Source organism: Panthera tigris, chromosome C1, assembly GCF_018350195.1.
Source record: "Panthera tigris isolate Pti1 chromosome C1, P.tigris_Pti1_mat1.1, whole genome shotgun sequence".
Classification (NCBI taxonomy): domain Eukaryota; kingdom Metazoa; phylum Chordata; class Mammalia; order Carnivora; family Felidae; genus Panthera; species Panthera tigris.
This window is the reverse complement of record NC_056667.1, coordinates 22,436,447-22,448,627: the sequence shown is the minus strand read 5'-3', so window position 1 is coordinate 22,448,627 and position 12,181 is coordinate 22,436,447. Positions and strand designations below refer to the sequence as shown.

Here is a 12,181-nt window from a genome sequence, read left to right as displayed (position 1 = left end):
AAAAAACCCTGAATAGCTGAATAAATTGTATGACTCCAATTACATAAAATTCAGTATGTGCAGAGGGAATGATAAGAAGGATGGGGGAGGAGGCGGGAAGGAGAAGGAGAGGAGGGAAGAGGCGGAGGAGGAGGGGGAAGGAGGAGAGGCCTCCCCTAGACCATTGGCCTTGATTGAGTGACACGTCCGATGTCACAAAGCTAAGACACTGAGCCAGGATTTGAACCCAGATCTGGCTGACTCAAGCCCTTCATATGCGCTGAACTGAGGGAGCTGAGTCTGGCCTGAGGCTGGGGCTTTTAGTCTCTGGGTTCAGGGTTATTTGTCTGGTTGTCAAGGGAGCCCCAAGAGCTTTGTAGGTCACCTCTCTGAGGTTGGTAACCGCATCAGCGCCATTGTACAGGTAAGAAGGCTGAGGCAGTCTTGGTAGGTATTCAAGGTAAATAGAGGAGGTAGAGCTTGGACCCAGGTGTGCTGGCTCTCCATCCACACTTGCCTCTTCTGTGAGCGGCTGGGATGGGGTGGGGTAGGACAGCAGGCATGGACTTAGGCCATTGACCGTCCCCCTGAAAAATCCTTCCTAAGGCCCTGAAGATTCCACATGCCTGCCTCTGGAGAGGACAGGAGACTCCTACCCCACTGCTGAGTGAACCCCATGAAGCGTTCCCCACCCGGGGCCCTCCTGCAGGAAGTCCCAGTGACTCCATTCCACTGGATCCTGCCCCAGTAAGAGTCTTCAGATCTATGTCTCCTAAAGCCGAAGCTACCTGGCCAAGGACAGACAGCTGAGAGGCTGCTAGGACCCCAGCCCATGTGCACTTGCCTGCTTCTGCCTCCAGCATCTGGGAAGGGCAAACACCAGGCAGGAGGAACGGCTCCTCAAAGACTCCTCGAATGCAGGGCCTCTCCTGACTCACCTGCTGTCCCTCTCTGGCCACTGGCACCAGCCCCTGCCCAGCCAGAGGCTCTCGGGCCCGTGTGCTTACTGGCACACCAGTGATGAACTGTGATGGGTCCCTGCGCCCCCGGCTGGCCCTGGGCTTTATCCTGTCACCCACGGCTTATGCTGAGGGGACACGATGCTCTTCCCTGAATATGATGCATCAACCCAAGCAAGGGAGTGAGGTTTCCGGGAAAAAGGGAGTAGAACCCATCCCCCTATCTCTATCCCCTCCCTCTCTTGCCCCCTGTGCCTCCCGCTCCCCTCCATGGGTGACTTAAGCAGGAAGCTTTAATGGGGGCCGTGCTGCACTCTGGCCCTTGGAGTCTGGCTGCCTGGGCTCTTTCCCAGCAGAATTTCTGATACAATCCATAGCATGTGCATTCATGGGGTAGATCGGAACGCTCTGAGAACGTTAATGAACTCCATGTGAGTGTGTGTGCGTGTGTGTAAAATCTTCTACAAAGCACTTCTTTCCTATCCATTCTCCATAGCCCACAGAGGCTGAAGGAATTACTAGTCTCATTTTACGAATGTCACGGAGAAGGCACAGGGAGGCAAGCTGTCTCCTCCGAGTTTCCAGCAATCAGTGTGGCAGGTGGACTTGAACTTAGGTTGGAGTGGTAAAAAAACAATCACGGCCTCCATCAGAGAGACAGAGGAGTCCAGAATCTCTGAGCACAGGAGGATGAGGGGGGTCATGAGTGGGGAAGGCCCAAGGTCACAAGGACAAACATATTCTAACCCCCAGCCAACACCCACGTCTCTTCCATCTCCTTCCTTCATGGATCTTCTGGGGTCCTTCAAAACACTCCTGATGAGAGAGCAAAGCCCCCCTCCTCCTGAGGCTGCCCCCCACCAGGATCAGCTTGGTTTTTAAAATTCCTTCCAATAAGCTGAGTTTCCCTCCTTCGCTTCTTCATGTTTTCATCATTCATGTTAACGCAGATAATGTGTCCACCCCAGGCCCAGGGACACGGCAGCAAACAAAGTGGATGTGCTTTCATGGAGCAGGCTTGGTTTGAAGACATATACATGGGGTCAGATGTGGGAAACAGCCATGGAAACTGGGGGAGAAGGGCATTGATGTTGGGCCACTTCTGGCCACCACTGGGGACTGTCCGCTCCTTTGGCTGACCTATGGCTGCTCAACTCGCCTGCTCTGAGGGGTCTGTCCACCCCAGTCTCCCTGAGTCTCAGGAGTTCTTCTTGCCCTGAGGATGGGAGTGGCCTCCCTGCCGTGGCTGTGCTCCATGGACCTGCTTTGGGTGCCTGCTGTGGCCACCATAAAAGGCAGAGTTTGTAAAGCCAATCTGAGTGCTGTCTTCCTTCCCTGTTGCCAAAATGCTAATTGGTTTTGCAATTAAAAACCGCAGAGAACAGGCCATGCAATCAATTTTAGGAAAATTTGTTCGGTAATGAAGTGTTTTCTTCCAACTGGGACACCGTGCCCACATGTCAATCTGGGCCTCTCACACAGCATGGCAAAGACAGCTCTCTCTGGCCTTATTTTTCACACTCCCTCCCGTGTTTTACACTCTGCGTCCTAGAAGGACTTTGAGGCACCATTTCAGTGTGGCTGCCCAGCTCTCATTTAGAGACAAGTATAATTGTCTCTGTCTTATAGACACAGAGAGAGAGAGGGTCAGAGAGGTGCAGTGATTCACCCAAAATGCACAGTGAGGCTGCGGCAGAGGAGAGCATCCAGGCACGGGCAACTTTGGCTCCTGGCCCTACTGTTCTTCCTATCCCATGGCACATTGAGAAGACAGAAAAGTCTCTGGGCTCAAAGAGAGAATGGAAGTCCTTTCTCCAAACGAAGCAGCCTGGTGGGTGGATGCCACTCCACACGTGCCCTTGATTTACATCCTGCATTTGGCCCTTAGAGCAGCCTTATGTCCCCGGCCTACAGATGAGAAAACCAAGGGTCAGAGAAGCTCAGAAGCCTGACTGAGCCCACATAGCATATGTCTCCTGACCAGCCTTTGTGGCAGCTTTGTTGCAACTGGGGGCAGGGAAGTGGGTATCCGTGTATACTTGTGGGAAGAGCAAGGGCTCTGGGAGCCAACCATCATCCATCCATCCATTCATCACCCATCATCCATCATCCACCCATCCATCCAACCAACCATCCATTCATCATCCATCCACCCATCCATCCATCCACCCATCCATCCATCCAACCATCCATCCAACCATCATCCATCATCCATCCATCCAACCATCCATCCATCCATCCATTCATCCACCCATCCATCCATCCACCCATCCATCCATCCAACCATCATCCATTCATCCATCCACCCTTCCATCCATCCAACCATCCAACCATCCATCCATCCAACCATCATCCACCATCCATCCAGCCATTCATCATCCATCATCCATCCATTCATCCATCCATCCATCCATCCATCCATCCAACCATCCATCCAACCATCATCCATCCATCCAACCATCATCCATCATCGATCCATCCAACCATCCATCCACCCATCCATCCATCCATTCATCTATCCAACCATCCTCCATCTTCCATCATCCATCCATCCATTCATCCATCCATCCATCCATCCATTCATCATCCATCATCATCCATCCAAATCATTCACTAGTTTAGTCACTCATTAAGCAGATATTGAGTGGGCATCTGCTATGTGTCATGCCCTGTGCTCGGGATCCTGCAATGAGCAACACAGACCAACCACACTCTCATGGGGTTTACAGTATGGGAAAAAGGGGGAGACAAACTCAGTGATATAAGCATGAAAATAAATGCAAAATAGCACCTGTGGCAGGGCGGACAGAGCAACACAGATGGAACCATGAGACCCTGTGATGGAGCTCCCATCCAGTGGGGGAGGGCTTCCTGGAGAAAGTAACACTAGAGTATGATCTGAGGCTTCAAGGCCACATGTTGGAGCACTGGAGAGGGGATTTGCCTGTGGGTTGGGCACCTCAGCAAGCTGATAATTACAGTCCTGGAAATCCCAAGATTCCTTGATGTGACATGAAGTTCAGATTCTATGATTCTCACTCAATATTTTACACTGCAAAAAATCCATTAAAGTAAAAGATTTAAGACTTGAGAACCTAAGATTCTGGGATTCTGACTCATGCTTTTGTAGTTTTAAGATTCTATTAAGACTTGGGAATTTAAGACTGTGGGATTTGAAAGCTGTCATTCAGGTCCTTAGAGGCAGGCATTCCAGTGTGGTGGTCTTTGCTGCTGGGAAGCACCTGCCGGAACCCTCCATCCACTGGACGTGAGTTTCCCCCTGACTCACGAAGTGGATGTATATGTGGCTCTTTGTGGCATGGAGAATGCCAGTTTTTGTTGCAGCTTCAGAGTTAGGCGCTGGCCTCATCTGCATGTTCCAGTTTCCAGAATAAATATTAGAAGACAAGTCTGCAGAGATTTTCTGTGTGTACATGAGTTAATTCCTCCAGCCAAGGGCTCATCCAGACATGGATTTTAACACAGGGTGCCAATCCCCCACTCACTGCAAGGCAGGGCTAATGATGGGGCCGCTGCGAGCCCAGCAGAGGCAGAAGGGACCGAGAAGGGCCTTTGTGAGCCGAGCCTTCAGGCCGAGGTAGGAAGAGGTGGGACGGAGGGCACCCCTCCCAGTTAGCCTTGGCCATGTGGGCGCAGGTGGGGCTGTTCTCTGCCCAGCATCTGGGGTCTCCCGTGGACCCCTGGGCCTGGGCTCACTCAGGCCGGTGCTCTAGGGCAGCCCCACCACGGGTCAGACACAGCACTGGGCACCAGGTGAGCTCTGAAGTCAGACTTCTGTCTGAGATCCCAGATCTCACGCACCAGCTCAGCCACGTGACCTTGAAGAAGCCACTTCACCTCCTTGGATTCAGCCTCTTCAACGGGAGGGATGGTCCTGACCACCCACCGCCTAGAAGTTTTCAGGACAGGAGGAAGCCCCCGGGCATGGGGACCGGAAGGAGCATCAGTCCCAGCAAACACCCTCATGACAGCGTGGGCACCAGGCATCACCTGAAGTGCTTGACACGGGTTCATCCCCACCCCCAGCCGGGGAGGGGGGCTCTCACGACCCTCTTCACAGATGAGGAAACTGAGGCACGGAGAGGTTGAGTATCTTGTCCAACATCAGGGAATTGCTCTAAAAGCCTGCAAACAGGTTGTAAACCCTTTAAATTTCCCCCACGATCCCCCTCGCTGGGTGCCAGGGGGCTACATGCCAGCACGGGCACCCGGGGATCCAGCCCTCATTCTGCTGATGTGACCGACATGCTCGGGTTCTTCTGTGTTCTGGAAGCCGGTGAGTGCGGGTTGGTCGTGCCAGCCCCAAGTTCTCTGAGCTCCTAACCGGGTCCCCCTCTGCCCGCTCTGCATTTTCACGGAGGCCTGGCCGGCGTCTTAAACCTTGCTGTCCCAAGCAGGACGGCGTTTCCTCCCCTGAGCCGCTCCTCCCCAGCCGACAAGCCCCCGCCCTTTGGGCTCAGGCACCAACACCCCCCACGTCAGAGCCTTCGGGATGCCCTGGAGGTGTGGGTGTGTCCGGACAGATCCTTTTCTCAAATCTGCCCACTTACCTCGACTCCCATGCATGCTGCCCTAGACCAGGCGGTTGCTACAGCCCGCTGCCCACCCCCGCCTCCAGCCCTGCCCAGGCCTAAGCCCGGCTCCCCACAGCTGAGCTGGTCACCGGCACCTCAGGCCCTGCCCCGTCAGGGTGCAGGGACGTTAGACAAGACACACGTTACTGGACTGCAGGCCTGACGAGGTCCTGCGGGTACAAAACTCTCCCACAGCTACAGAGAAAGTTCAAAGGAGAAACTAACGTTGACTCTCAAATTCCTTTCCTAAAAGAAAGTTTCCCTGCAAAAGAGTAAGAATGACATGATTTCATCGTAAAAGACAGACCCTTCCAAAAAAAAAAAAATAGTTGGCAACGTGTTTTGGCAACAGACAACATTGGCCATTATCCCCCCTCCTTTTATCAGGTGCCTGGAACCATCTCACCCGGGGCCGCCATGACATTGGGTTCAAGTCTATGCACTGGCTTCAATCAGGACCATTCAGTCACTGTCTCCTCCAGAGCCCGGGAGGGGGGGGGGGCAGCATGAGGCATTCACCCCATGGGCTTAATTCCGTCCCCTCCACCCAAGTCCATGCCTTTTCTCCAGCACCCCCTCCTCTGCTCCAGACTTGGGATTCGCATCGCTAAAGGAGCGGAGACAGCATCAGCCATGGGTCCGCAACAGGAGTCCTGGTCCCTGCTCTGCCGGCCATTCACTGAGTGACCTGGGGTAGGTCACATCCACACTCTGGGCCTCAGTTTCCCCAACTGTGCCATGAAGGGTGGGACCGAATGATCTCCTGGGGCCTCCTCCCCAGGGGTCCCCGAATCTGCCTCTGGGCAGGAAGGTCTTGCTCAGATGTTTGTGGGAAACGGCACAAGCCCTACCCTGACAGTCGTCTCTCCTCGCAGGATGACGAAGGACATTGTCCTGCTTTTGAACCGTGAACGCCATCACCAGAAACCGGAAGACCCCCAGTCACAAGCCCATCACGGTTTCCTGGCTGCAGGGAGCCTTCACCCCCAGGGGGCGCTGAGCAAGATAAAGCCCTGAGCAAACAACAAACAAAGGAACAAAAAATATGTCCCTCCCCAGAGATGGGGGTCTTAGGATGAACTGAGCCAGTGACAAGGAGTGAAGCCCCTCCTGGAGGACAGAGCCTTGGGGGAGACGGGCCAACGGCGGGTCAGGAGAGAAACCTGATGGCGGGAGAGGGGACACGGGACGGGACAGGGAGTGTCACCAGCAGCAGCGGCAAGGGCGGCAGAAGAACAGCCAAGAATTATAAGCCTGCTGGGCACCAGCATCCTCGGCAAAGCCGCAAGCCCAGGGCCCAGCCCACAGTAGGTGCCCGTGCGGGCTGCGCGGATTAATCCGGGGGCGGCCAGCGAGGTCTGTCTTTGATCCTCCTGAAACCACATCTCCTCTCATTTCTGATGTCTCAGGCCAGCTGTCAGGAACTACTACCAGTGAAATCTCTGAAAAAGAAAGTGAGCAGCTCTCTGGAAAGAGAAAGTGTGGTTTGATCCAGGAAATACAGTCCCTACTATAGACAACCTCGTTAGCCCATGAAGGAGGCGGACCTGGAAACAAAGGGGAAACAGCATGATAGTTTTCTCTGCTATTAGTGCCCCCATTTTACATGGAGGAGATGGGGTCCCAGGGAAGTCAAATGATTTGGCCAAGGTCGCACAGCTCGGGATGGCGGAGCAGGTCCAAAGCCCAGGCGTCCACCACTAAGGCCCAGGCTCCTCCCCCTGACCCTACCCTGCCCCACAGAACATGGGAGAGGAAGTAGGAAAGGAAGAGGGCAGCATGGGCTGGAGGCATCAGGGAGGGCTTCCTGGAGGAGGGGGAGACCAGGCTGGGCCCTGAAGGACAGACCAGAGAAGAGCACATGGGGGGATCAAGCAGCTCCTAGTTTGCTGCCCCCAGTTCTTTAGGCCTCTGGCTCTGGAATTCTCCATGAGGAGGTTCAAGGTCTTCTGGAGCAGGTGCCCCAGGAACCTCTCCCCAGAGCAGGTGGAGTTGAGTCCCTCCCAGGTTGGAGGCGGCTCCCAGGTAGGGGGTGGTGGGCAGGGCAGAGCAGGAGCTCCTGGGACCTCTGTTCTCTTGGCTTCTGTCCCAGGTGCTGCTGAACGGGAGCGAGGAGGGCAGCGTCCTTGCCCGTCTGCAGTGCGGGGACAGCGGTCTCACCCGCGTCCCGAGGAAGCCATCAGACCACGTTCCGTCAGCGCGTCAGCCCCACACGCTGTGCGCCCCAATCCCGCAGCGTCTCCTCGCAGGGCACCTGCACTGCCTGGGGCCCTGCCATTTCCCTTGCAAATCTCCCGAGGGAGCAGCACGCCACGGAGGTAAGAACCCCCCTCATTATGTCCCCAGTCGGGGATAGGGGTCCCTTTGCCTCCCTGCTCTGCCCCTGAACCCCACTTCCGGGTAATGAGCCTATAGAAGTAAACCCCCACCAGGCAGGAAAACACACAGCAGGTGGATGCTCCAGGGGAGGGGCTGTGAGGACTCTGGGTGAGTGGGCGGAGCCAGAGAAGCAGCTATTTTGAGGGCAGATGCCTGTGTGTGTGGGCTGTGTCCCCTCCCTGCCCCCCCACCCCGACTTTCCAGACTGGACCGGAAGTTGAGTCAGCCAGTCTTCAAACCCCAAATCCCCCCTCCCCTCCTCCCTTCATCTTTTCCTTCAAAAGATATTTATGGATCCCAGTTAGGCGCAGACCAGGCCATTGGGATGACTTAGACAGGTTCCAGCCCTTCGTGGACAGCCTGCCTTGGTACAAGTACAGGGACAGAGAGAGACTGCAGGGACAGTATTCATTTATTTACTCAGCCGACTTGTGTGGCACCTGCTAGGGGACAGCCACTGCGTTAGGGAAACTGACAGTGAGCCAAACCACCCTGGTGGCTGCCCCACGGAGCTTACCCTCTAGAAGGGCAGATGAGGTTAATCCACAACCACACAATTAGGGGTGCCTGGCTGGCTCAGTTGGTGGAGCGTGGGACTCTTGATCTTGGGGTGGTGAGTTCGAACCCCACTCTGGGTGTGGAGCCTGGTTTACAAAAAAAAAAAAAAAAAAAAAAAACGAAAACCACACAGTTAAATACAGTGACATGGGCCTAAAGAACAGGGTCTCCGTGCCATAAGGGTATGTAACAGACATTGGGGGTCAGGGAAGCCTGGACAACCCTTTCCTGAGGACGAGATGTCTCCTCTTCTGGGGGAAGAGGAGGAAATATCTGTCAGGGGAATGGGGTTACCTGACAGAACCGGCCCCGAAGGCTGTTCTCCGTCTGCTGGGAAATCAGCACTCAAAAGACAGGCACTTGTGGGAAAGGAAAGGTTGCTTTGTTCAGGAAGATGGTGGACTGATGTCTCAAAGACCACCTACCCTGTCCAGGCGAAGCCAGCGAGCTTAAAAAAATTCTTTTAAGTTTATTCATTTTTGAGAAAGAGAGAGAGAGAGACAGAGCGTGAGCAGGGGAGGGGCAGAGAACGAAGGGAGACCCAGAATCCGAAGCGGGCTCCGGGCTCCGAGCCGTCAGCACAGAGCCTGACTCGGGGCTCGAGCTCATGAATCGCGAGATCGCGACCTGAGCCGAAGTCGGACGCTTAACCGACTGAGCCACCCAGGCGCCCTGCGAAGCCAGGGAGTCTCAAGGGGACGGCACAGGAAAGAGGAGGGGCCTCCGTGCAGGAGAAGCGGGCACCCAGGTGGCTAGTCGTGTGTCGGCACGAACCCGAACAGGCTTGTTGGCATCTGTGGCTGCTGTTTCTGAACGGAGTCGGGCCTCATCTTAGCGGAAAGGTGAGTCCTTCCCTCCCCAAGGTCGGTGGTCTGCGAATCTCAAAGAAAGTAAGTGAGTTGAGGCAGGCGAACCCTTAAGAGTGGTTGGAGGGCTATTACAACAGCATGTGCAAAGGCCCTGAGGCCAGCCGGAGGTGGGTGGCCCTTGGAGACCACGAGGAGATTTAAGACCTGTGTGGCTGAAGGGCAGGCAGTGGGTGGGTGGGGGGGGGGGTGTCTGGAGAAGGGGGGCCCAGGCCAGACCACGTGTGGCCTCCAATGCCAGGTTAAAGATTTGAGTCTTTATCCCGAGAATGGCGGGGCCCTCGGAGCATCGCAAGTAAAGGAGAGTTGTGGTTAGCTTTGTTACAGGCTTCTTCATCCACTGAATACATATGACTTTGGAGTGAGCCCCCTGACATGCTCTGCCCTGGTGTTCGTTTGCCCTCTTACCCGTGGTCACACCCATTCAGGCTCCCGCTCAGCTCAGGCGTGATCTCCTCGGGGGAAGCTGCCCCCACCTGCAGGATGAAGCCACACACACACTCTTGTGCTCCCACAGCAGCCTGGGAGCCTCTCTGGGGAGGCTTGGCTGGTGCCAGGCCCCCAGCACCACCCCGCCGGGGTCCTTTGAGGGAGGCCGACTTGGACCCCAGAGGTTGGCGGGAGGGGGTCATGTTTTAATCACCTCCCTGTCAGTTCCCCTCCAGACCAGAAATTCTAGGAGGGTGGGCGAGGACTGTGGTCGTCTCAAGCACCAGTTGTGTTCCTGGGGCCTCGCACAGTGGGGGACATACAGGAGGATCTGGGCTGGGGGGGGCGGGGAGGGTAGGAGGAGAGGGACATAAAGGGACTTTGCCCTGTAAGCGCAGAGTGAGGACAGGAGGCAGAAAAGCGGCAGAAACTCGTAGGTCGTGAGAAGTGAGGGAGGCAGAACCGATGAAAGACTGAAAATGGGTCACACTGCGACCTGTAACATTTTAATCAAGTACAAATTGCTCTGGGCCTCCGTGGGGACGGGAGAACTGGTCAGAGTCTGCATCTCAGAAGAGCTTTCTGGAACGAGGCGTTTCTTATGAGGGTCATTTCACACTAGGCTGAGTGCGTCTGAGATGTCCAGGGCAGGAGAGAAATCCCAGCACCTCCGCCTGGAAGGGAGCAGAGCCCCCGCCCCGAGGCTGGCTTTGCATGTCTGGCCCACTCCTGCCGAGGCAGGGGGTTGGGGCTGAGGCCCCGGGAAGGAAAGGGACCTCCAGCCGTGCCCTCCTCAACACAGGTCATGAGCTCCTGGGACCCACCCCGTGTGACCCCTGCTTGTCCCTCCCAGACCCGCCTTGCCCATCTATGGGTGAGAGCTGAGCCAGGGCAGGCCAGGAAGTCCCAGGTTTCCCCAGCCGGAAGGTCCCTCCCAAAGCACCCGAGAAACACCCACTGAGGTGTCCTGCTGAATTCGGAGCCCTGCATACCCGGACGGATCTCAGCTGCCCTGACTGTCAGCTGTCAGCTGCCTCGTCTATAAAACAGGAATATTTCGCTCATTCAACAAATATGTCCCGGGTGCCTGGAATGTGCGAGGCAGTGTCCCAGGTGCAGGGTGGTGGGGACGGGCCGGGTTCCTGCTTCCGTGCTGTTCTACCTAGTGGGTAGTCCTCCGGGGCTCCAGGCTTGAGGGGATCAGGGTGACAGGCGTGGGGCCCAGGACACACAGGAAAGCTGTGTGGGACGAAGGACAACAGCAGAGACGGGCCCTGGGCTCCGAGCTTTCGTAGGCGCTGATACCTCCTTGCCCTGGCCCTGAGGACCGCCCTGACTTCCCCACAGACACGAGGAAAGCAAGGCTCAGAGAGGTCAAGTGCTTTGCTAGGGGGCAACCCAGCTAGCCCAGGAGGGAGCAGATCAGATCCTGTCCCCGTGTGCTTCCCATGACCCCAGCCTGCGTTTCTGGCCCCAAAGACAGCTTCTGCGAGCCAAGTCGATGCTTCCTGTTAGAGGCCTCTTCGTGTTGGGGGAGCGTGACCCACGACAGCTCACCAATAGAGCCTGCATGTAGCTGCCGGTCAGCACGCGTCATTCCCTCGTCCGTGCCCACAGGAGGCAGCAAGGAAAGATACATCGCGAGCCTTCCAGGGCGCTGCTCCCGAGAGAGCCGGAAGCGCATAGGATGGCCGTCGTCCCAGGATGGAGCCGGGGACGAAGACTCCCCTGCGATCTGAATCCCGGAGAGTCTGGGGAGGTGGAAATGAAGCCCCTCTCTCCGCGCAGACACGTCGACAAGATAAGGGACACTTGACTCGTCAGCGGCACCCACGACATTGGCGGCAGGCGAAGGGGCACGTTAAACAGCTCAGCCCGGCGGACTCTCACGATGTATCTCAATAAAATGCCAGGGTGACTTGTTTCTGTCCCTTCCCCTTGCTGTGAAATGCCCCGGGGAGTCGTGCAGTGAGCGGCTGAAGGATTGCCACGTGGGAAAAACCCACACGGCGATTTTTTTTTTGATAAGGATCCATCCGCCACGCTCCGTGATGAGCAGAGCTGAGCGGACCGGGGCGGGGGTGGGGGGGCGCCGAGACGGGCCAGCCTGAGCCGAGGGAGGCAGGGGTGGGGCTGAGCTGACGGAGGCAGGGGTGGGGTGGGCACGGGTGGCTTCTGGAAGCCCTGGGGATGAGGGGGATGGGGGAGGAAGGGGACCAACGTTTAAGGTAACCCACTTGTAGGCCCGGAGTGAGTCCCCAGGTTGGAGAGCCCTGCTCTGACCCCACAGCTCTCCGCCCACACCCTGCCCTGCCGGTCCAGGCTCCTAGAGTTCCTGGCCTGAGGGCCCCAAACCCATTCTAGACCCCACGCAGGACACTTCCTCTGGTCGCTCCCCCAAGAGGGGAGCTAAGAG

The 12,181-nt window shown here is 56.3% G+C and overlaps 1 protein-coding gene across 4 annotated transcripts; it reads left to right on the top strand.

The window, feature by feature from the left end:
* The first annotated feature begins 231 nt into the window (after nucleotides 1-231).
* Nucleotides 232-11,653, top strand: LOC122241193. Of its 4 annotated transcripts, none has more exons than XM_042996517.1 (6): nucleotides 232-403; nucleotides 6,124-6,226; nucleotides 6,409-6,840; nucleotides 6,943-6,987; nucleotides 7,626-7,851; nucleotides 11,245-11,653. In XM_042996517.1, the coding sequence occupies exons 3-6, from the start codon at nucleotides 6,700-6,702 to the stop codon at nucleotides 11,502-11,504; spliced, it is 672 nt and encodes a 223-aa protein (XP_042852451.1). In that variant the 5' UTR covers nucleotides 232-403; nucleotides 6,124-6,226; nucleotides 6,409-6,699; the 3' UTR covers nucleotides 11,505-11,653. The 4 variants fall into 4 exon arrangements, with proteins under 4 accessions (XP_042852451.1, XP_042852453.1, XP_042852449.1 ...); XM_042996519.1 differs by having other exon boundaries at nucleotides 6,104-6,226; nucleotides 11,383-11,653; XM_042996515.1 differs by having other exon boundaries at nucleotides 6,104-6,226.
* Nucleotides 11,654-12,181: the final 528 nt, after the last annotated feature.